The sequence below is a fragment of the Oncorhynchus masou genome, chromosome 27 (genome assembly GCF_036934945.1).
Source record: "Oncorhynchus masou masou isolate Uvic2021 chromosome 27, UVic_Omas_1.1, whole genome shotgun sequence".
Classification (NCBI taxonomy): domain Eukaryota; kingdom Metazoa; phylum Chordata; class Actinopteri; order Salmoniformes; family Salmonidae; genus Oncorhynchus; species Oncorhynchus masou.
The window spans coordinates 46,834,985-46,861,317 of record NC_088238.1 but is presented as its reverse complement, the minus strand read 5'-3'; the positions used below and the strand labels follow the sequence as shown (position 1 = coordinate 46,861,317).

At 41.6% G+C, this 26,333-nt stretch overlaps 1 protein-coding gene across 1 annotated transcript in view; it reads left to right on the top strand.

Annotated features, from left to right (window-relative positions):
- Positions 1 to 26,333, top strand: part of LOC135515515 (phospholipid-transporting ATPase ABCA1-like) — a 257,293-nt gene that overhangs the window by 106,691 nt on the left and 124,269 nt on the right. Inside the window, exons 21-27 of the mRNA XM_064939137.1 lie at positions 1,947 to 2,161; positions 3,810 to 3,888; positions 7,109 to 7,311; positions 12,567 to 12,615; positions 22,688 to 22,801; positions 22,953 to 22,988; positions 24,449 to 24,588. Of these exons, the coding sequence (XP_064795209.1) occupies positions 1,947 to 2,161; positions 3,810 to 3,888; positions 7,109 to 7,311; positions 12,567 to 12,615; positions 22,688 to 22,801; positions 22,953 to 22,988; positions 24,449 to 24,588 (836 nt within the window). The remainder of the gene's footprint in view (positions 1 to 1,946; positions 2,162 to 3,809; positions 3,889 to 7,108; positions 7,312 to 12,566; positions 12,616 to 22,687; positions 22,802 to 22,952; positions 22,989 to 24,448; positions 24,589 to 26,333) is intronic.

Genomic DNA, 26,333 nt, shown 5'->3' with positions numbered 1-26,333 from the left:
TATAGACAAGTTTGTTTCTTTCCAAATCATGTCCAATCAATTTAATTCACCACAGGTGGACTCCAATCAAGTTGTAGAAACATCTCAAGGATGATCAATGGAAACAGGATGCACCTTAGCTCAATTTGAAGTCTCATAGCAAAGGGTCTGGATACTTATACAGGAAATAAGTTTTTGTGTTTTTATAAATTTGCAAACATTTCTAAAAACCTTTTTTTGCTTTGCGGTTAGGGGGTATTGTGTGTAGATTGATGAGGGGTAAAAAATAATAAGAATAAGGCTGCAATGTGACAAAATGCGGAAAAAATCAAGGGGTGTGAATACTTTCCGAAGGCACTGTAGGTTCAAACAAGAGCTTAGCATAACACAGTGATAAATCTGTGGAAAAACTCTGCGACAGAGACAAATTTAGAAGCGCAGAGGGTGAGAGGGCATAAGGGATGGGAGGAAAAACAGTTTGGTTCTCGGCTTCTCCGAACGAAAGAGCATAGTGCTACGTGAGGCTATGGTTAAGACTTCTGTGTGTGTCCTTATCCCAGGGATAATGCGACCTGTGGGGATACAAATTGAACTAGCTCGGAGGGAGAAAATGCCAAGCTCAGCAGATAACCCTGACCTTTTGTAATAATGACAGCAAATCTTACCCTCCAAAATGCTCTAAAAATCCAGCCGGTCAGCTAATCAAGAGAGAATGTGTATCATATCATGGAACTGTATGCCCGAGTGTACAATGTGCTTCTTCTACTTGTGGCTGTTACTGTTTCAACTGAGATAGAATGAATTCTCCTGGTGAAGGACTTCATTATCATTGCCAATATTATGCAGATAAAATGCTCAATACCACAAGACACCACGTTGTACATCTTACTTTTATTCTTGTCGGTATCTTGTAACATAGGGGTGCTGGTTTTCCCACTGTTGTTTTACACAATGGTTGCATGCAGTGTTCTCTTCTAATTTCACGTCAGTTTAGCTGTATTGATTTATGTAGCCTGTAACTTCAATATTTCTTCTTAAAAAGAAAATATCCTGGTACCCTTCAATCAAGCCACTTCAAAGCAAATCTTTAAGTCCTAATCTTCCTTGCATTTCAGGGTTTTGATTATGTTCTGAAATGTGGCAAAATCAACAATAACCGAGACACATTTTAATGCTGCCACCATTCACACTGTGACCTAACGACATCCAGCTAGATGACCATTCTGTGACTTCATCACATATCTCATGTCTACTTCCTGATTGACTGGGAATGTGCTGATTAGTATGTGTTAGTTCAGGCTGCATGATATGACCCTCCACTCCCCCTGTAAATAAGAAGGCTCCGGTGTCATATAGATTCTCTGTGGTTGTGATTTGGTTTCTCTCAAATAACTTCTGCTGACAAAAATTGAAACTTAAAAAATGTTAGGAAACACAGCAAAGGAATGGTCTATGCATCATTTTATGTTGGGTCTATGCATAATTTTATGTTGGTTACATTGTATTATATTCAGGTGGTAGTGTATGTAGTTTTTGTTGTTTCTTACTTGATTTGGAAGGATGACTGGTATTGCAGAATTTGTCCTTTGTTCCAGATTCCATCCCACACACAATCTCGTTGCTTCGAATACAACTACAGTAGGCTATGACTTGCAAACCCAGAGGGGTGTACAATGAGGAAATAAGCACAACACCACAATATGGAAACAGATTGCAGACTTGGCTCTGTTCAAAGACTTTACATTTATTATAATTTTTTGGTCCAATTTATGTATTTCTCAAGATGGTTGACAGAACAAACAAACTAGTTCCAGAGCACTGACTCACACACATGCACACAAACTCACTCTTACTTTCTCTTATTTTTGTCTGTCTCACACACATACACAAACACAGTCCACCTACACTCCAAATTGGGCCCATTGAGTGAAATCAATAGTTTTGTTGGCTCCAACTTTCCCCCGCAGGTCGCACAATCATCCTCTCCACTCATCACATGGATGAGGCCGACATCTTGGGAGACCGCATTGCAATTATCTCTCACGGCAAGATGTGTTGTTCCGGCTCCTCCCTGTTCCTGAAAAAATACTTTGGCAGTGGCTACTACCTCACTCTGGTCAAGGCCGGAAATGAGCAAATTACCAACGAGCGCAGCGGAGTCAAGCAGGGCCAGGAGAAAGAGGTAAATGGAGTCGGGTGAAGATGCCCCTAGACACTGATCTTGGGTCAGTTTAGCATTTTAAGACTAAGGTTTGGAATAGGTGAGGGGAATCTGATCCTCAATCTGTACCTAGGGGAAACATCAGGAAACATCACACCAGACCAAGGTAAATACTAAAAATACTGTGTGCTGCATTTTGCTGTCTGTTTGGGACTAGAAAATGTTGTTCTCGTGTTGTATTGATAACAAATCAATATGATTGCTAATAACAGTTGAAATAACAAAATGAAAAATGGTTCTCTATTTAGGAAATGATGGAGCTGGGTGAACTCCACACATGACACTTTTGTATCGAAAATGACAGATAAGCAAGTGTTACCCAGCAAAAAAATCCCAACTTTTGTTTCATTTTGATTGGCTATGAGTTTTCACCATAGTTTCATTTGGTCAATGTGAGCTAAACATGTAACTCTGGTGCATATTTTCAATTACCCATTCATGATGTCTGATCCCACATTGGAAAACATCATGACACCAATCTATAATTCACCGATAATGGGGCAAGATCATTTGTTTGACTTTTTGCATCTGGCGGGAAGCAGTCCAATAGTAAGCTCTAAGACACATCAGCAACATTTGCCACACACTCCATTATCGACAAGGTTCCTGTGACTTTCCAGAGTGAAAGTTGCCCTCCCCTGTAATGATCTGTGTTTAGTCTACCCCAGCATGAGAATTGGCAAACACCTCCGCACTGGATGATACTAATTGTCATGAGGGAGGGGGGGAACGAGTTTCTTGATCTAGCTCCTTGCAGTGCCTTGCACACGGTTTTAATCAATAGGAGCAAATTAACAAGATGCACCGATGCAAGCAGGGTTACAGCAATTACCATTAGTCTACAGGGCCTTTGTGGAGAGTGGAGTAATTTGTAAAAAAAGAAGAAAAATAAATAAATAAAAAATAATAGTAAGAACAAACAAACACATTTTGCGAAGAGAGCTTTAATGCTCCCCCAAAATGACTTGCTACATCAGCCCACTGGTGCAGACAGCAGCTAAGTATAAGCCTTAGGACTTGTAGTTCTCGTAGTTCTCATAAAAACCTAATTTTAATGCTGCCCATTCTGTCCGTTGACTGGAAGGTTGTGCCAATGCTACAATCCAGGTTTCGAACTTGGGTCGCCTGCACCACTGTGTTATCACATTGAGCTAAATCTTAGGCATTAGCTTGGGGTAGATAACACAAATCTTCAGGTCTCTGGCCAGGTTACTCATTATATATGGGATTTTGTATTTGCTAAATTAAATGAGTTCATGATACGATGGTTGAGTGAATAATATGATACCTGTGCGGTGTCCATATTAGGATAGCCTCAGTCTTAGTATGACTTCTTCCAATCTCAGCAGGCCTGCTGAGGCTGCCCTAATATGGGCAACTTATACAGTTTATGATGGTTTGTAGTGGATCCCCCTTACAACTTCTCGGTATATGCTAAGTACAGCATCTGTTGGTGCTGACAGCCAAATTTAGCTCGAATGAAACACTAACGAGTTGGATCACTGTGGTAATTCCATTAATCTGAGATATGAGTGGAGAATTGTGGAGGTGATAATCAGTCTGAGAGCTCTACCGTAATGATGAATACTTTAACATGTCTCTCTAATAGGAGACGGATGAGACCTTGAGGAGAACCAGTCTGGATGAAGGGATTGCAAGCCAGAACTGGAGCAACTCTGACCCCACAGGTAGAACCAGCAACAACACCACCTAATTTATTCATACTATATTTGGCTATATCCAAACTAATAATGTAATTGAATAAATGACTAGAGGTCCTACTGAGACTTGAGGTTGTCCTAATATGAACACCATATTCAAAAATATCAAATTTGTATTTTATCCTACTTAACCAATTATATAAGAGGTTTTAAAAAATGTATTCATACTATATTTGGCTATATCCAAACTAATAATGTAATTGAATAAATGACTAGAAGTCCTACTGAGACTTGAGGTTGTCCTAATATGAACACCATATTCAAAAATATCAAATTTGTATTTTATCCTACTTAACCAATTATATAAGAGGTTTTAAAAAATGTATTCATACTATATTTGGCTATATCCAAACTAATAATGTAATTGAATAAATGACTAGAAGTCCTACTGAGACTTGAGGTTGTCCTAATATGAACACCATATTCAAAAATATCAAATTTGTATTTTATCCTACTTAACCAATTATATAAGAGGTTTTAAAAATAGGTTATATTTGACTAAGCGTTTCATGACGTACACTAAGGCATTGTTGGCAGAGTAGATGGATGCAGTTCAATGCATGATATAATTCACCAATGCATTTCTTGGTAGTCCAAAAAATGGTACATTGTTTGCTGCCTCCTTTAGGATGTACCTCCAATTGGCTCATTCATCCCCTGTAACTATTCCCCTGGCTGTTGCCATAAGTGAGAATGTATTCTCAGTCAACTTACCTGGCAAAAAAAATATATATAAAAATCAATTGGAGGTGGTGATGTTTTCGTGGGTCACATCCCAAATGAAACCTTGTTCCTTATGTACTTATGATCATTTGAGATTTGCTCTTTGGATATCGTGATGATGATAATAATAAATTACACTTTTATAGTGCTTTTCATTACAATCTCAAAGCGCTTATGATGAGGAACTAACAAGATACAGCAATGTTGGTCTCTCTATGGAGATTTTGAAATCTTCCATAGCTATGTTTTGCCGGTTTATGCACAACTCAAAAAACTTGGTGTCCCTTAACTCTGATTATGACCCTTGATGAGAAACAGATTCACCACTTTTGAAAAAGTACATAAGTGGTGTAACTATTTGTTGTTGTCCTCAATGATTCTAAATGCAGTGTATTCACTTTTAAAACCTGTTGGGGCTAGGGGGCAGCATTTTCACTTTTGGATGAAAGTTGTCCCCAGAGTAAACTGCCTCCTACTCTTTCCGAGATGGGAATATATGCATATTATTATTACTGGTGGACACTCTGAAGTTTCTAAAACTGTTTGAATTATGTCTGTGAGTATAACAGAACTCATATGGCAGACAAACATCTGAGAAGAAATCCAAACAGGAAGTGAGAACTCAATTTTGAAAACAGTGCCATTTGATGTCCATCTTAGATATGGATGAGCATGCACTTCCTAGGGCTTCCACAAGATGTCACCGTCTTTAGATTCTGGTTGTATGATTCTACTAGAAAGGAGGGGCTCATAATAGCTCATTGAGTAGGTGGTCTGGCAGAAAGCCTCGGTCTCATTGCGCGCGGTCACGAGAGAGTGTTCTTGCGTTCCAATGCTTTTCTTCAGACAATGAAATTCTCCGGTTAGAACCTTATTGCTGATTAATGTTTAAAACATCCTAAATATGGATTGCATACATCATTTGACTTGTTTCTACGACCTGTAACGGAACTTTTTGAGTTTTTTGCTTGTGCTTTTTGAGGTGCTTTTTGAGGATTGAATGCAGGGCTGAACAAGCTAACAACAAGTGGCTAAATGATGGGGTTTTTTGGAACTTTATGGAACAAATCAGTCATTTATTGTCGAACTGGGATTCCTGGAACTGCCTTCTGTTGAAGATATTCAAAGGTAAGTGAATATTTATAGTGTTTTTTGTAGCTTCTGTTGACGCCAAAATGCCGACTATTTCTTTGGGTTCTGAGCGCCGTTCTCAGATTATTATCTTTCTGTAAAGTTTTTTTAAAAATATATATATATATATATATATATCCCATTTAGCAGACGCTTTTGTCCAAAGCGACTTACAAGTCGGCTGGGGCCACTACTTTTACATATGAGTGGCCCCAGCGGGAATAACCCACGAGGGCGTTGCATGCTCTACCGACTGAGCCACACAGGACCCTAAAATCTGACACAGTGGTTGCATAGAGGATACATTTATCCCCAGCGGGAATTCGTGTGCTCTACCGACTGAGCCACACAGGACCCTAAAATCTGACACAGTGGTTGCATAGAGGATACATTTATCTTTAATTCTGTGAATAACACTTGCATCTTTTATCAATGTTTATTGTGAGTATTTCTGCAAAATCACCGGATGTTTTGGAATGAAAACATTACTGCACGTAATGCGCTAATGTAAACTGAGATTTATATATATATATATATATATATATGCACATTATCGAACAAACCACACAATACATGTATAACATGATGTCCTATGAGTGTCATCTGATGGAGATAATCAAAGGTTAGTGATTCATTTTTTCTATATTTATGCTTTTGTGACTGTGAAAAATCACTGTGTGTTTTTCAATTTGGTGGTCATCTAACATAAATATATGTTGTGTTTTCGCTGTAAAACATTTAAAAAATCGGACACGATGGGTAGATTAACAAGATGTTTGTCTTTCATTTGCTCTATTGGACTTGGTAACGTGTGAAAGTTAAATATTTCTAAAGAATATTTCTTTCAGGTGAATGGGAGGGGGTGTTCCCTTTAGGGAACTCCTTGTGCCCCGACCCCCAACAGGTTTTAAATATGTCAATTGAAATACAGGTAACTGCCAAAATAAAGGAAACGCCAACATAAGGTGTCTTAAAAGGACTTTGGGCCACCACGAGCTGCAGAAGATCTACAATGCACCTTAGCATAGATTTTTACAATTGTCTGGAACTCTACTGGAGGGATGTGACACCATGGTAGCTAAAATATTGGGCAACTGGGCATTTTTTTACATGTCCCTAAGCATGATGGGATGTTAACTGCTTAATTAACTCAGAAACCACACCTGTGTGGAAGCAGTGGCTTTCAATATACTTTGAATCGCTAATTTAAGCGTTTATTTATTTTGGCAGTTACCATACATGAAGTACAACAATATGACATAACAATAATGTTGTTTCTGTAATTCCTTTTCATACGTCCATGTCGTCCTTCCTGTTTCACGTCACCATGTAGAGCTTACAGCTGTCAGTAAGCTGGTGCGTCGGCATGTTCCCGAGGCAGTGTTCCTGGAGAGCATCGGCCAGGAGATCACCTACATCCTGCCTTACAGAGGGGCCAAGGATGGCACATTTGCCCTCCTTTTCAAAGAGCTGGACCTGGAGATGGCTGACATTGGCTTCACCAGCTACGGCATCTCGGATACCACACTAGAGGAGGTATGAGGCGGACGAAACACACACACACACACGCATGTACGCAGGCATCACATACACAGACTCGCACACAAGCTTCACATGCAAGCGCATACACACGCACACATATACACACTGCATTGTTGGGTTTACAGCTTGAAAGAAAGGCATTTCACTGTACAGTCGTGGCCAAAAGTTTTGAGAATGACACAAATATTCATTTTCACAGTCTGCTGCCTGAGTTTGTATGATGACAATTTGCTCTACTCCAGAATGTTATGAAGAGTGATTAGATGAATTGCAAAGTCCCTCTTTGACATGCAAATGAACTGAATCCCCCAAAACATGTCCACTGCATTTCAACCCTGCAACAAAAGGACCAGCTGACATCATGTCAGTGATTCTCTCTTTAACACAGGTGTGAGTGTTGATGAGGACAAGGCTGGAGATCACTCTGTCATGCTGATTGTGTTCGAATAACAGACTGGAAGCTTCAAAAGTAGGGTGGTGCTTGGAATCATTGTTCTTCCTCTGTCAACCATGGTTACATGGAAGGAAACACGTGCCGTCATCATTGCATTGCACAAAAAGGGCTTCACATGCAAGGATATTGTTGCCAGTAAGATTGCACCTAATTCAACCATTTATCGGAACATCAAGAACTTCAAGGAGAGCAGTTCAATTGTTGTGAAGAAGGCTTCAAGAAAGTCCAGCAGGCGCCAGGACCGTCTCCTAAAGTTGTACCTTCTCTGCTATGCAATCTGGTTTCAGAGCTGGTCATGGGTGCACAACAGAGCTGCGATCAAGGTCCTAAACGATATCACAACCGCCATCGATAAGAGTACTTACCGTGCAGCCGTATTCATCGACCTGGCCAAGGCTTTCGACTGTCAATCACCACATTCTTATCGGCAGCCTCAACAGACTCAACCTCAGACTCCAGCATCACTACTATGGTTCTGACTTAGAATATGTGGACAACTACAAATACCTAGGTGTCTGGTTAGACTGTAAACTCTCCTTTCAGACTCACATTAAGCCTCTCCAATCCAAAATTAAATCTAGAATAGGCTTTCTATTTCGCAACAAAGAATCCTTCACTCATGCTGCCAAACATACCCTCGTAAAAATGACCATCCTACTGATCCTCGACTTCTGCGATGTAATTTATAAAATAGGGTGAGTAGCCTCCAACACTCTACTCAAAAATTGGGTGCAGTCTATCACAGTGCCATCAGTTTTGTCAACAAAGCCACTGCGACCTGTACGCACTCGTTGGCTGGCCATCGCTTCATACTCGTCGCCAAACCCACTGGCTACAGGTCATCTACAAGTGTCTGCTAGGTAAAGCCCCACCTTATCTCAGCTCACTGGTCACCATAGAAGCACCCACTCGTAGCACACGCTACAGCAGGGATATCTCACTGGTCACCCCCAAAACCAATTCCTCATTTGGCCGCTTTCCTTCCATTTCTCTGCTGCCAACGACTGGAACGAACTGCAAAAATCACTGAAGCTGGAGACTTATCTCCTTCACTAGCTTTAAGCACCAGCTGTCAGAACAGCTCACAGATCACTGCACCTGTACATAGCCCAACTGTTAACAGCCAACTACCTCATCACCGTACTGTATTTATTTATTTATCTTGCTCTTTTGCACCCCAGTATCTCTACTTGCACATTCATCTTCTGCACATCTACCATTCCAGTGTTTAATTGCTATATTGTAATTACTTCGCCACCATGGCCTATTTATTGCCTTACCTCCCTTATCTTACCTCATTTGCACTCACTGTATATAGACTTTTCTTTTTTATACTGTATTATTGACTGCATGTTTGTTTATTCCATGTGTAACTCTGTGTTGTGGTATGTGTCGAACTACTGTGCTTTATCTTGACCAGGTCACAGTTGTAAATAAGAACTTGTTCTCAAATAGCCTACCTGGTTAAATAAAGGTAAAATAAAAAAATTCCGCTGCGGGATCGAGGCACCACCAGTACAGAGCTTGCTCAGGAATGGCAGCAGGCAGGTGTGAGTGCATCTGCATGCACAGTGAGGCGAAGACTTTTGGAATATGGCCTGGTGTCAAGAAGGGCAGCAAAGAAGCCACTTCTCTCCAGGAAAAACATCAGGGACAGACTGATATTCTGCAAAAGGTACAGGGATTGGACTGCTGAGGACTGGTGTAAAGTCATTTTCTCTGTTGAATCCCCTTTCCGATTGTTTGTGGCATCCGGAAAAAAGCTTGTCCGGAGAAGACAAGGTGAGCTCTACCATCAGTTCTGTGTCATGCCAACAGTAAAGCATCCTGAGACCATTCATTTGTGGGGTCGCTTCTCAGCCTAGGGAGTGGGCTCACTCACAATTTTGCCTAAGAACACAGCCATGGATAAAGAATGGTACCAACACATCCTCTGAGAGCAACTTCCCCCAACCATCCAGGTACAGTTTGGTGAGGAATAATGCCTTTTCCAGCATGATGGAGCACCTTGCCATAAGGCAAAAGTGATAACTAAGTGGCTTGGGGTACAAAATATCGATATTTTGGGTCCATGGCCAGGAAACTCCCCAGACCTTAATCCCATTGAGAACTTGTGGTCAACCCTCAAGAGGCGGGTGGACAAACAAAAAAAACACAAATTCTGACAAACTCCAAGCATTGATTATGCAAGAATGGGCTCCCATCAGTCAGGATGTATTGACTCTTTGCATGACTCTTTGCATCAACTTCATGTAGTTGTCAATAAAAGCCTTTGACACATGAAATGCTTGTAATTATACTTCAGTATTCCATAGTAACATCTGACAAAAATATCTAAAGACACTGAAGCAGCAAACTTTGTGAAAATGAATATTTGTGTCATTCTCAAAACCTTTGGTCACGACTGTACTTTAGAACTTTAAAAACTCTGAAACACACACACACACACACACACACACACACACACACACACACACACACACACACACACACACACACACACACACACACACACACACTGCTCTCTCCTGAACACACCAAATGCTTAGTATGCCAAGGATAGTGTTGGATTATGTCTGTAGGCAGGCACATACCACTAAGTTACTGTTGTCAAACACAACTAATATGTCTCAGAAATTTTTGTCAGATGAAGATGCCCTGCGGGCATTGTGAATAATTCCTTTTCAACGTATCACATTCAGACACAAGGTTATGCTGGTGGAGTCTACTGCATATATCTACTTAGAGAAGGGAGATTAGATGTCAGTTGGTGGTATTTCTAGTGTGTGTGTGTGTGTGTGTGTGTGTGTCCGTGTGCGTGTGTGTGTGTCCGTGTGTGTGTGTGCATGTGCTACTAGTGCGCGGGTCCAGTGGTGGAGAAAGTACTCATAAAATTTAGTAATAAATAATAAATAAATACCTTATTTGGTTTTAAATATACGTAAGTATCAAAAGTAAATGGAATTGCTAAAATATACTTAAGTTTTAACAGTAAAAGTATTAATAATTTTTAATTCCTTACCTTATGCAAACCAGACTGCACAATTTCCAGTTTTTTATTCATTTACAGATAGCCAGGGGCACTCTACAACACTCAGACATGAATTTATAAACAAAGCATTTGTGTTTAGTGAGTCCGCCAGATCAGAGGCATTGGGATGACCAGGGATGTTCTCTTGATAAGTGTGTGAATTGGACCATTTTCCTGTCAAAATGTAACGACTACTTTTTGGTTGTCAGTAAAAAGTACATTATTGGAGTAAAAAGTACATTATTTTGTTTAGGAATGTAATGAAGTGAAAGTAAAACCTGGCAAAAAATGTAAATAGTCCATATACCCTAAAAAAACGACTTTAAGTAGTATTTAAAAGTATTTTTACTTAAGTACTTTACACCACTGCAGGTGTCAGCTGTTTATTCACCCGCACCTGCCCGCAATTGCTAATAACCCATCCGCAACCGCCGATTATATGTGATAAAGTGAAAATCTGAGGCCGCCACCCGACCCTAACTATGTAAAATATGTTATAAGCCACAGTCAAAGACAGCGGAATCATTTTTTTGACAGGGTTGCAGGATTATTTGGTTGTTGCCTGATTTAGATATGCTTCTACTCATCATTTAAGTCATTTTGATAGGCTGTTTGTTAGTCAACTTGTCTAGTTTGATGCAGATTTTGTGGTTGAAATACTATCTGCTTTTATAATCCTTTTATGATGAAGACAGCACCTTCCATTTAACCCATCTGAACAGTAGGTAAAGTTCCCTTGATGTGGCATAGGCCTATTTGAAGTGCCTTGTTGTGACTGTCGAATTTGTATAGTGCCTCACAATCATCACACATAACACTGCTATCATCCTCTTTTACCTCTTCACCAAATATTTTCCAAACATTACCTTTCTTTCTAGCCCCCCCTTCTCTTCATTTTAAACTCTCCTTTTGCAGCTTTTGTGTTATTGAATTAAACTTGAATGTCCTCCTTGCCTCCGTGGATTGACGTTGACTTTTTCTACCAGTCCCCAAAAGCATTATTTGGCGCAAACAGTTAAGCCCTAAAGTTTATGCACTTATACCAGATAGCCTAAAATAATGAAAGAAAAACCTCAATGTAGCCCATATTAATTGCACAAGAATTATACATGTATAGATTTTTTAAAGCTATTGTTTCTCTTTTTATTCAACCCGCCACCCACCCACCCTTCAGCCACACAATATATAATGACCCTAAACCCATACACCTCCAGGATATAACCGCAGGGACTGCGGGTCATGAGTCAACCAGCGGATCACTAGTGTTCGCGCATCTGTAATACAAGAGCATGGAGAAAGAAAGGACTGCTTGACAAAGGTTGACGTTTGTCATGAGGCTTGTCCTGGAGGCAGAAATTAGTGATTTACACTAGATAGGCCAGCTGCAAAGACAAAATAGCCTGTACTGTAAAAATTCATTCAAACAATCATTTGCTTTTTCATCTTAATTTTAAGGTTAGGGTTAGGCATAAGGGTTAGCAGTGAGGTTAAGTTTAGGGTTAAGTTTCAAATCTGATATTATTACATTGTGGCTGTGCCAGCTAGTGACCACTCTGTAGAGCTACCTCCAGAACAAGATTAATGATGAAAAACGCTAACCTACCAATTTGTCATTGTAATGAATATAGAGCCCTTGTTTTGTCATTACAGGAGTGCTGTCGATCATTTGTCTAATAACACACATAGAGGTCAAGTAATTTCACTGGAGATGATGATGCTAAGCAATTTCATATCATGCTAATTATGCTGCGTTCCATCTCACAGATTTTCCTCAAAGTGGCGGAGGACACAGGTGTGGATGTGGAAATTCCAGGTAAATTGCAAGTTTTGCCGGTTGAGTGGAATTTGGGGGGGTTACAATGTAAATTGTAGTAGAATAGTTTAATCGTGGACTAATGATATGCAGTATAGACACACACAATACCGTGTGTGTGTGCACATATACTGTTTACACACACACACCATTGAGAGTCTTCAAATCAAATTTTATTGGTCACATACACATGATTAGAAGATGCTAATGTTATGTTAACCTCTTGAAACTCTGGGGGCACTATTTCATTTTTGGATGAAAAACGTTCCCGTTTTAAACAAGATATTTTGTCACAAAAAGATGCTCGACTATGCATATAATTGATAGCTTTGGAAAGAAAACACTCTGACGTTTCCAGAACTGCAAATATATTCTCTGTGCGTGCCCTAGAACGTGAGCTACAGGCAAAACCAAGATGAAATGGCATCCAGGAAATCAGCAGGATTTTTGAGGCTCCGTTTTCCATTGTCTCCTTATATGGCTGTGAATGCGAGAGGAATGAGCCTGCCCTTTCTGTCGTTTCCCCAAGGTGTCTGCAGCATTGTGACGTATTTGTAGGCATATCATTGGAAGATTGACCATAAGAGACCACATTTACAGGTGTCCGCCCGGTGTCCTGCGCCGAAATTGGTGCGCAAACCTCAGCTGCAAGTATTTTTCCATGGAATTCAGAGAAGAAAGCAGGCTTCCACGAACGATATATCAATGAAGAGATATGTGAAAAAACACCTTGAGGATTGATTCCAAACAACGTTTGCCATGTTTCGGTCGATATTACGGAGTTAATTCGGAAAAAGTTTGACGTTGTTGGTGACTGAATTTTCGGTTCGTTTTAGTAGCCAAATGTGATGTACAAAACGGAGCGATTTCTCCTACACAAAGATTCTTTCAGGAAAAACTGAACATTTGCTATGTAACTGAGTCTCCTCATTGAAAACATCCGAAGCTCTTCAAAGGTAAATGATTTTATTTATTTGGTTATCTGGTTTTTGTGTAAATGTTGCGTGCTAAATGCTACTCAAAATGCTAAACTAGCTTAGCATACTCTTACACAAATTAATGAATTGCTATGGTTCAAAAGCATATTTTGAAAATCTGAGATGACAGTGTTGTTAAGAAAAGGCTAAGCTTGAGAGCAGGCGCATTATTTTCATTTTATTTGCGATTTTCAGAAATCGTTCACGTTGCGTTATGCTAATGAGCCTGAGGCTTTATTCATGATCCCGGTTCCGGGATGGGGAGTATCAAGAGGTTATAAAGTGTAGAGAAATGCTTGTGCTTCTAGTTCCAACAGTGCAGTAATATCTAACAATTCATCTAACAATTCCCCAACAACTACCTAATACACACAAATCTAAAGGGGCGAATGAGAATATGTACATATAAATAAACTCAGCAAAAAATAAAATGTCCTCTCACTGTCAACTGCGTTTATTTTCAGCAAACTTGTGTGTAAATATTTGTATGAACATAACAAGACTCAACAACTGAGACATAACCTGAACAAATTCCACAGACAGGTGACTAACCGAAATTTAATAATTTGACCCTGAACAAAGGGGGGGGGGGGTCAAAATCAAAAGTAACAGTCAGTATCTGGTGTGGACACAAGCTGCAAAAAGTTCTGCAGTACATCTCCTCCTCATGGACTCCACCAGATTTTCCAGTTCTTGCTGTGAGATGTTACCCCTTCTTCCACCAAGGTACCTGCAAGTTCACAGACATTTCTGGGGGGGGATGGCCCTAGCCCTCACCCTCCGATCCAACAGGTCCCAGACATGCTCAATGGGATTTAGATCCGGGCTCTTCGCTGGCCATGGCAAAACACTGACATTTCTGTCCTGCAGGAAATCACGCACAGAACGAGCAGTATGGCTGATGGCATTGTCATGTTGGAGGGTCATGTCAGGATGATCCTGCAGGAAGGGTACCACATGAGGGAGGAGGATGTCTTCCCTGTAATGCACAGCATTGAGATTGCCTGCAATGACAACATGCTCAGTCCGATGATGCTGTGACTCACCGCAGCAGACCATGACGGACCCTCCACCTCCAAATGGATCCCACTCCAGAGTACAGGGCCCGGTATAACGCTCATTCCTTTGGCGATAAACGCGAATCCGACTATCACACCTGGTGAGACAAAACCACGACTTGTCAGGGAAGAACACTTTTTGCCAGTCCTGTCTGGTCCATCAACGGTGGGTTTGTGCACAAAGACGACGTTGTTGCCTGTGATGTCTGGTGAGGACCTGCCTTACAACAGGCCTACAATCCCTCAGTCCATCTCTCAGCCTATTGGGGACAGTCTGAGCACTGATGGAGGGATTGTGCATTCCTGGTGTAACTCAGGCAGTTGTTGTTGCCATCCTGTACTTGTCCCGCAGGTGTGATGTTCGGATGTACCGATCCTGTGCAGGTGTTGTTACACATGGTCTGCCACTGCAAGGACGATCAGCTGTCCATCCTGTCTCCCTGTATCGCTGTCTTAGGCATCTCACAGTAAGGACATCGCAATTTGTTGCCCTGGCCACATCTGCAGTCCTCATGCCTCCTTGAGCAGGGACCCTGGGCATCTTTCTTGTCATGTTTTTCAGAGTCAATAGAAAGGCCTCTTTAGTGTCCTAAGTTTTCATAACTGTGACAGTAATTGCCTACCATCTGTAAGCTGTTAGTGTCTTAACGGCCGTTCCACAGGTGCTCATTAATTGTTTATGGTTCATTGAACAACCATTGGAGACAGTGTTTAAACCCTTTACAATGAAGATCTGTGAAGTTATTTGGATTTTTACAAATTATCTTTGAAAGACAGGGTCCTGAAAAAGGGACGTTTTTTTGCTGAGTTTATATGGATGAGTAATGGCCGAGCGGAATATGCATGGTGCAATAGATGATAGAAAATACAGTATATACATATGATATGAGTAATATAAGATATGTAAACATTATTAAAGTGGTATTATTTAAAGTGGCATTGTTTAAAGTGACTAGTGTTTTTTATTGAAGTGGCCAGTGATTTGGTCTCAATGTAGGCAGCAGCCTCTCTGAGTTAATGATTGCTGTTTAGCAATCTGATGGCCTTGAGATAAAATCTGTTTTCAGCCTCTCGGTCCCAGCTTTGATGCACCTGTACTGACCTCGCCCTTCTGGATGGTAGCAGTGTGAACAGGCAGTGGCTTGGGTGGTTGTTGTCCTTGATGATAATTTTGGCCTTCCTGTGACATCGGGTGCTGTAAGTGTCACGGAGGGCAGTTAGTTTGTCTCCGTGATGCGCTGTGCAGACCGCTCCACCCTTTGGAGAGCCTTGCGGTTGAGGGCGGAGCAGTTGCCGTACCAGGCTATGATACAGCCCGACAGGATGCTCTCGATTGTGCATATGTGAAAGTTTGTCAGGGTTTTGGGTGACAAGCCACATTTCTTCAGCCTCCTGTCTGTGTGGGTGGAGCATTTCAGTTTGTCTGTGATGTGTATGCCGAGGAACTTAAAACGTTCCACCATCTCCACTGCTGTCCCTTCGAAGTGGATAGAGGGGTGCTCCCTCTGCTGTTTCCTGAAGTCCACGATCATCTCCTTTGTTTTGTTGACGTTGAGTGAGGAGTTGTTTTCCTGACGCCACACTCCGAGTGCCCTCATCTCCTCTCTCTGTAGCCTGTCTCGTCGTCATTCGTGATCAAGCCTACTACTGTCGTCTGCAATCTTGATGATTGAGTTGGAAGTGTGCATGGTCACGCAGTCGTGGGTGAACAGGGAGTATAGAGGCCCCCAGTGTTGAGGGGCACTGAGGGGCCCCCAGTGTTGAGGGTCAGCAAAGTGGAGATGTTGTTTCCTGCCTTCAACATCTGTGGGCAGCCCGTCAGAAAGTCCAGGACCCAATTAAATGTGTACAGCTTGATGATGAGCTTGGAGGGTACTATGGTGTTGAATGTTGAGCTGTAGTCAGTGAACAGCATTTTTATATACAGTGGGGCAAAAAGGTATTTAGTCAGCCACCAATTGTGTAAGTTCTCCCACTTAAAAAATGAGAGAGGCCTGTAATTTTCATCATAGGTACACTTCAACTATGACAGACAAAATTAGAAAAAAATCCAGAAAATCACATTGTAGGATTTATTATGAATTTATTTGCAAATTATGGTGGAAAATAAGTATTTGGTCAATAACAAAAGTTTATCTCAATACTTTGTTATATACCCTTTGTTGGCAATGACAGAGGTCAAACGTTTTCTGTAAGTCTTCACAAGGTTTTCACACACTGTTGCTGGGATTTTGGCCCATTCCTCCATGCAGATCTCCTCTAGAGCAGTGATGTTTTGGGGCTGTTGCTGGGCAACATGGACTTTCAACTCCCTCCAAAGATTTTCCTTGAAATGCTTCATACGAAGCCACTCCTTCGTTGCCCGGGCGGTGTGTTTGGGATCATTGTCATGCTGAAAGACCCAGCCACGTTTCATCTTCAATGCCCTTGATGATGGAAGGAGGTTTTCACTCAAAATCTCACAATACATGGCCCCATTCATTCTTTTCTTTACACGGATCAGTCGTACTGGTCCCTTTGCAGAAAAACAGCCCCAAAGCATGATGTTTCCACCCCATGCTTCACAGTAGGTATGGCGTTCTTTGTATGTAACTCAGCATTCTTTGTCCTCCAAACACGACAGGTTGCGTTTTTACCAAAAAGTTATATTTTGGTTTCATCTGACCATATGACATTCTCCCAATCTTCTTCTGGATCATCCAAATGCTTTCTGGCAAACTTCAGACGGGCCTGGACATGTACTGGCTTAAGCAGAGGGACACGTCTGGCACTGCAGGATTTGAATCCCTGGCAGCGTAGTGTGTTACTGATGGTAGGCTTTGTTACTTTGGTCCCAGCTCTCTGCAGGTCATTCAGTAGGTCCCCCCGTGTGGTTCTCGGATTTTTGCTCACCGTTCTTGTGATCAATCTTTGACCCCACTGGGTGAGATCTTGCGTGGAGCCCCAGATCGAGGGAGATTATCAGTGGTCTTGTATGTCTTCCATTTCCTAATAATTGCTCCCACAGTTGATTTCTTCAAACCAAGCTGCTTACCTATTGCAGATTCAGTCTTCCCAGCCTGGTACAGGTCTACAATTTTGTTGTCCTTTGACAGCTCTTTGGTCTTGGCCATAGTGGAGTTTGGAGTGTGACTGTTTGAGGTTGTGGATATGTGTCTTTTATACTGATAACAAGTTCAAACAGGTGCCATTAATACAGGTCTGAAGAAGAAGAAGTTACAGGTCTGTGAGAGACAGAAATCTTGCTTGTTTGTAGGTGACCAAAAACTTATTTTCCACCATAATTTGCAAATAAATTCATAAAAAATCCTACAATCTGATTTTCTGGATTTTTTTTCTCTCATTTTGTCTGTCATAGTTGAAGTGTACCTATGATGAAAATTACAGGCCTCTCTCATCTTTTTAAGAACATGCACAATTGGTGGCTGACTAAATACTTTTTTGCCCCACTTTATGTATTCCTCTTGTTTGATGGGATAGGGCAGTGTGCAGAATGATAGCGAGGGTGGCAGGTAAGGTGGAGGTCATTTGATCCTTGACAAGTCTTTCAAATCACTTCATGATGACAGAAGTGAGTGCTACGGGGCAGTAGTCATTTAGTTATTTTCGCCTTCTTGGGTATAGGAACAATGGTGGCCATCTTGAAGCATGTGGGGACAGCAGACTGGGATAGGGAGCGATTGAATATGTCCGTAAACACACCAGCCAGCTGGTCTGCGCATGCTCTGAGGATGTGGCTAGGGATGTCATCTGGGCACATTTAAATGTAGTCTTGCGAGGGTCAGCACGTTTAAATGTTTTACATACCTCGGCCACGGAGAAGGATGGGCGCAGTCCTTGTTAGCTGGCTTCCATCTTCAGTTTCAGTTTCTCATAATTCCTGACATTTAATCAGAGTAAAAATGCCCTGTCTTAGGTCAGTTAGGATCACCACTTTATTTGAAGAATGTGAAATGTCAGAATTATAGTAGAGAGAATGATTTATTTCAGCTTTTATTTCTTTCATCACATATCCAGTCGGTCAGAAGTTTACATATACTCAATTAGTATTTGGTAGTATTGCCTTTAAATTGTTTAACTTGGGTCAAATGTTTTTTCAATTCTGCCCAAAAATGTTCTATGGGATTGAGGTCAGAGCTTTGTGATGGCCACTCCAATACCTTAACTTTGTTGTACTTAACAAGAAATTTGTGGAGTGGTTGAAAAACTAGTTTTAATGACTCCAACCTAAGTGTATGTAATCTTCCGACTTCAACTCTATATACAGTATGTAGTGACGGGCACCGACATGGAATATCGATACAATATCAGTTTGTATTGGTTTTATTTGAAAATCATTGCAACTGTGTGAATGCTTGCTTTTCCTTTCACTTTCACGGCTCTCTCGAGACAAGACTGCTTGCTGATTATGGCGCCGGAAGAAATGGCTGCAGTTTTATTGGCGCCCAACCAATTGTACTATTATGTGGGGTGTTTTCACATTATTTGTAACTTATTTTGTACATTATGTTTCTGCAACCGTATCTTACGGCAGAAAAGAGTGTCACGATCGTCGATGTAATCATACATAACCAAAGTGCAGCGTGGAATCGGTTCAACATTATCAATAAAATGTCAAACTCACAAAAAACAATAAAGAATAAATGATACATGCCGCTCAAGCAGTGCTCACAGGCAACTACACAGAAACAAGACCCCACAAAACACGGTGGGGAAATGGCTGCCTAAATATGATCCCCAATCAGAGACAGCTATAAACAGCTTCTTCTGATTGGGAACCCTACCAGGCCAACATAGAAATAAATGCACTAGATCATCCACCCTCGTCACACCCCGAGCTAACCAAAATAGAGAATAGAAAGGCTCTCTATGGTCAGTGCGTGACAAAGAGCTTCTGGATATCAGGACAGCGATCACTCACCTCGGATTAGACAAAGATTTTTTCAACATATTTTTTCAATATCGCATGATATTCTCCAAACACCCAGAAGGGGCGACATCACAGTTAGTCGCAAGAGGAAGCGACGCAGGAACAGAGGATGAAGAGCCAGATGTCTCGTCAGGACCCACAGAAGGCGAAAAGGAAATCTGCTGTTACCATTAATATTACTCACCAATGTGCAATCATTGGACAATAAATTAGACGAGGTACGATCACGAATATCCTACCAACGGGACATCAAAGACTAATATCATATGTTTCACGGAATCGTGGCTGAATGATGACATGGATATTCAGTTAGCGGGATATACGCTGCACCGGCAGGATAGAACAGCACACTCCGGTAAGACGAGGGGGGGTGGTCTGTGCATATTTGTAAACAACAGGTGGTGCACAAAATCTAAGGAAGTCTCTAGATTTTGCTCGCCTGAAGTAGAGTATATTGTGATAAATTGCAGGCCACACTACTTGCCTAGAGAGTTCTCAGCTATACTTTTTGTGGCTGTTTATTTACCACCACAAACAGATGCTGGCACTAAGACCGCACTCAGTCAGCTGTATAAGGAAATAAGCAGACAGGAAACCACTCACCCAGAGGCGGTGCTCCTAGTGGCTGGAGACTTTAATGCAGGGAAACTTAAATCAGTTCTACCAAATCTCTATCAACATGTTAAATGTGCAACCAGAGGGAAAACAATTCAAGATCACCTATACTCCACACACAGAGACGCGTACAAAGCTCTCCCTTGCCCTCCATTTGGTAATTCCGACCACAACTCTATCCTCCTGATTCCGGCTTACAAGCAAAAATTAAAGCAGGAAGCACCAGTGACTCGGTCTATAAAAAAAGTGGTCAGATGAAGCAGATGCTAAACTACAGGACTGTTTATCGATCACAGACTGGAACATGTTCTGGGATTCTTCCGATGAAATTGAGGAATAAACCACATCAGTCACTGGCTTTATCAATAAGTGCATCGAGGACGTCGTCCCCACAGTGACTGTACATACATACCCCAACCAGAAGCCATGGATTACAGGCAACATTCGCACTGAGCTACAGGGTAGAGCTGCCGCTTTCAAGGTGCGGGACTTTAACCCGGAAGCTTACAAGAAATCTTGCTATGCCCTGCGACGTACCATCAAACAGGCAAAGCATCAATACAGGCCTAAGATTGAATTGTATTACACCTGCTCCGACGCTCGGATGAGGCAGGGCTCGCAAACTATTACAGACTACAAATGGAAGCACAGCCGCGAGCTGCCCAGTGCCACTACCCTACCAGATGAGTTAAATCACATCTGTGCTCGCTTCGAGGCAAGCAATACTGAGGCATGCATGAGAGCATCAGCTGTTCTGGACGACTGTGTGATCACGCTCTCCGTAGCCGACGTGAGTAAGACCTTAAAACAGATCAACATACACAAGGCTGTGGGGCCAGACGGAGAACAAGGACGTGTGCTCCGGGCATGTGCTGACCAACTTGCAGGTGTCTTCATTGACATTTTCAACATGTCCCTGATTGAGTCTGTAATACCAACATGTTTCAAGCAGACCACCATAGGCCCTGTGCCCAAGAACACAAAGGCAACCTGCCTAAATGACTACAGACCCGTAGCACTCACATCCGTAGCCATGAAGTCCTTTGAAAGGCTGGTGATCAACACCATTATCCCAGAAACCCTAGACCCACACCAATTTGCATACCGCCCAAACAGATCCACAGATGATGCAATCTCTATTGCACTCCACACTGCCCTTTCCCACTTGGACAAAAGAACACCTATGTGAGAATGCTATTCATTGACTACAGCTCAGCGTTCAACACCATAGTACCCTCAAAGCTCATCACTAAGCTAAGGAACCTGGGACTAAACACCTCCCTCTGCAACTGGATCCTGGACTTCCTGACAAGCTGCCCCCAGGTGATGAAGGTAGGGAACAACACATCTGCCACGCTGATACTTAACACTGGAGCTCCCCAGGGGTGCGTGCTCAGTCCCCTCCTGTACTCCCTGTTCACCCACGACTGCATGGCCAGGCACGACTCCAACACCATCATTAAGTTTGCAGACGACACAACAGTGGTCGGCCTGATCACCGACAATGACGAGACAGCCTATAGGGAGGAAGTCAGAGACCTGGCTGGGTGGTGCCAGAATAACAACCTATCCCACAGGAAACTAAAACGATTTGGCATGGGTCCTGAGATCCTCAAAAGGTTTTACAGCTGCAACATCGAGAGCATCCTGACTGGTTGCATCACTGCCTGGTACGACAATTGCTCTGCCTCCGACTGCAAGGCACTTCAGAGGGTATGGCAAGCGGTACATGGAGTGCCAAGTCTAGGACAAAAAGGCTTCTCAACAGTTTTTAACACCACGCCATAAGACTCCTGAACAGGTAACCAAATGCTTACCCAGACTATTTGCATTGTGTGCCACCCCCCAACCCCTCTTTAACACTCTTGCTACTCTCTGTTTTATCATATATGCATAGTCACTTTCACTGTACATTCATGTGCATAATACCTCAATTGAACCAACCAACAAGTTTCTTTCTTTATTTCTTTACATACACACACACACACACACACACACACACACACACACACACACACACACACACACACACACACACACACACACACACACACACACACACACACACACACACACACACACACACACACACACACACACACACACACACACACACACACACACACACACTTCTTTTTTGTAATATTGGTTAGAGCCTGTAAGTAAGCATTTCACTGTAAGGTGTTGTATTTGGCGCACGTGACAAATAAACTTTCATTTGATTTGATTGCCCATTGGGCCAGGTGTGAATGTTCTGGGACCCTAAACCTACCAAGCCAATTCTAATACATTTGGAAGCCCGTACACCGTTGAAGGCCCAGGAAGAACAAATTAATATCACGATAAACCTTTATCATGTTGATGTGTGATATTACCCTCAGCAAGTAATATGACACTGTATAGGCCACAAGCGGTTGCTATTATGTCTGTATGGTATTCAAAACGGTAAATGGGTTATGCCAATACAACTGACCTTCTGTGTGTTATTTTAGATAACAAAGCACCTTTGGTAAGAGACAAGACAAGAAGTTCAAGGGAATCCAAGCGGCAACGGCAAAGCCTGACCAATGTAGGGAACACTTCAGACAAAGTGACTGGGAAAAGGGGTATGTGCTTATCTTTCAATAATATAAAAAAATATATAAAAAAATAAATAGGCCTATTCTGAGGTTAGAGACATGATGTCTTATTGCAAATTAATGGTAATGTTCTGTTTTCTTTCTGTCCTCCCTGTCTATTGTTATGATCCAACTGAAGCTGAAGTGAAAGCCAAGTTCACAAGCAGAGTGGAGGGTACGTATACCGAGTTAAAATTTTAATAGGGATAGCCCCCTTTTTTGCCTAAAATGACATACCCAAATCTAACTGCCTGTAGCTCAGGCCCTGAGGCAAGGATATACATATTGTTGGTACCATTTGAAAGGAAACACTTTGAAGTTTGTTGGAAATGTTAATTGACTATAGGAGAATATAACACATTAGATCTGGTAGATGAAAATACAAAGAAAAAAACAAACTTTTTTTACCACCATCTTTGAAATGCAACAGAAAGGTCCCAAATCCAGCCATCACTCTGGTTGTTATTCAGTGTATGTTCAAAGTTTCAGACTGATAACTTGAAGTATGAGCAAGCTACATGACATTTAGTGTGAAGTCACCCAGGTACATTTGGGCAAATCGTGAAGGAGACATTTACATTACATATTTCTGCAAGAATATCATCAAATCTGTATACTTGGACTTTGATTTTGCTTTTCCAGTATTAGTAGCCATATTGTAAGTTCAACATTCGCAAAACACAGTTTTCAAAACTTCAAAACTTCCATATTCTTGTAACTGTGTCCAAAAGGAAAAGGCTTGTTGCCGCACAAGGTTAGCAGCAACATTTTGCGATAGATACAGGGTTTCCGCATACTCCCAAAAAGCCCAGCTCATTGGCTATCTAGCTTTGTTTGACCCCGATTGGTGCTTATTTGACAAAGTTACAGTCAATTAAGTGAAGACCGCCCGTGTCATTGGCGCGCCATGAATGCGACGCTCTCTGACCAAATTTGGTGTCCTATAGGATATAGTACAGTACACACCTAATGATATAGTGAAGTCTGGTTACATTCTAGGATCTCTGAGGAATAAATACAAAAGTGATTTGACTGGTTGAAACAACGTTTAGGGTTAGATTTTCACAGATTCCTTTCTTTGCGAATTGAACGAGTGGAAATACAAAATCGATCGTGCATGCTATATGGACACTGGAGAAGACGCAAAAGGTCAGTCATTGTGGCAGTTCTTGCTCCAGTTCTTGCTCTCCTTTGGTTGGCAACAGAGTCAATTTGTCACACAGGTGCAGCTTTTCCACAAACTGGCGGCCATTTTGGAAAGCCAAACAAAATCCCATAGCCTTTTCAATTCATATTCCACGCATGAGGTTTTCATTTTACACGATGCAATAGTATCAGAAATTGAAACACATTTTATTTCACAATTTTCAAAAATACTTTTCTTGGACTTTTTAGATAGATAAGAGGCCACATTGTTTATTTTGTGGGCTTTGTTTTACTCATTAAGATAGTGTTATTGAGGTGTTATTTTCTACACTGTGAGAGAGGCTTAAACATTTTCATTGACTTCCTACAAACCTAAGAGCCTAACAGATTGTCAGATGGTTTTCATTCACTTCATGAACACTGTATTGTACCTAAAATGCACTGAATCATCTGTGTTATTGTAGACATTTTGTATGCCCTCCATTTTAGATGTGGAGAGAGTTGCCAATGTGAATGGGAAGGGCTCCAGTGTGATAATGGGATGGGAACTAATCCGGAGACAATTCCTGGCCCTCTTCATCAAACGTTTCCACCACGCACGCAGGAGCCGCAAAGGCATCATTGCTCAGGTAATGACCACACACAAACCTCACAGTTCTCGACGCCTCTGTTTTCTATACCCTTAAGCGTAGTAGTGTCATGAAAAATCCATTATATTGTAAAAAGAGGTGGCTACGTACCGTAGGGGGAAGTAGTTTGACAAATAGATATGAAAGTACTACCAACTCTTCAATCTGTGGAGGAGAAAAATGAATGCTCAGTCCCTATGTATGCAACAAACCTAGAATGTATTATGCGTTTCTTAAGGAAAGTGGATGTTTTATCTTATCTGAAGGGCTTATCTGTCTTATCTGCCAAGGAGACAGAGCCCATCACAACTTTAAGAGATGCTCTGTAATGTAAACTAAAATCTGTTTAGAACACACACAAACACACATACACACCACACACACCAGCTATGAGAACATCCTGTCTCCTCTCATAACGGTTTCCACTTTAAATTAATAGGAACCTCAAAGGCAAAGAGATGTCTATGATTTTTTTTCTAATTTGTTAGTATGCTAATAATGTGGTTTCATTAGTTATGTATCAAATAAGATTATCATAACAATTAGCTCGCTGGCAGGTTGCTATTAGCCTGTAAAGTGTGTGTCCGTATCGTTTTGTGAGTTATTTTAATTTAGAGTCAGAACCAATAGATGGTTATCTATTTACATGACACCTTACATTTACTTTTCGTCAGAGATGATGCACAATTGTTGATGTACAATCTCAGATTTTCTGTTTCTTTGTCATTTATTTTGAGCTCTGATCCACTAATAATCATATTGATGCAAATCTTTATTCATAACACGTGTGTAGACATGGTGCAACCCCATCAGCGATGAATGATACCACGACATTGAATTAATTACACTCCAAAGGCACCATCATCATGAAGTACTCCACTCCACTTCTCCTATTCGCCCGTGTGTAAACCTACCACATGCCGAATTCTAAAACAAACTTCCCCCTGTAACTCGCTGCAATACCGATCATACCATTAGTCACTGTCAATACCGGACGTGACTATGTTTTGTTAGCGAGGGGAGGTGTGTGTGGAGTGAAAGTGAGTCCCAAATGGCATCCTATTTCCTATAAAGTGCACTACTTTTGACTATGAGCCCTCATCCAAAAGTGGTCCACTTTAAAGGGAACAGGATTCCAATTGGGATGCAACCTTTGTTTCATGGCTCCTCTCCTCCCCCCTTCTTCCTCTCATTCCACCTCTCTTCCTGCCCATTCATGTCACTTGCGGGGCTGACAAAGGGCCTGACCGTCATGTAAACAGCTCCCATTGTTAGCTTATATGAATGTGGTGTGAGGTAATCTCTTTAAACAGAGCCGGTGGGGAATTCAAAAGATGAGACTCAAAATGAAGTGATTTATGGGGACGAAAGTTAGGAGATGGACGGTTAAGTATGTGGACTTGAGGAAATGGTAGGGAGGCAAGCTCTTGTGTCATGTGAGCCCAGGTGACTGAATCGGAACTCGACGTACATACCTGAGACTGATTGCGATGTCTTTCCGATGTCTTTCAGAGCTGTGTGTGGAAGCATTGTGCTTGATTCAAAATGGATGTCCTCTGCCTTCACTGCTGATGACCCTCCTTCCAATGGATGCACATAGATATCATTCAGGGCCAGGCCTCTGTTTCCCAGAATGTTCATAGTGTTAAACTTTAGATTCTGTTGTTGGCAACAAAGCTGTTTCCTTAAAACCATTGTTGCACCCAAAGGGATGAATACAATAGTCATGGTTCAAGTGACAAGGG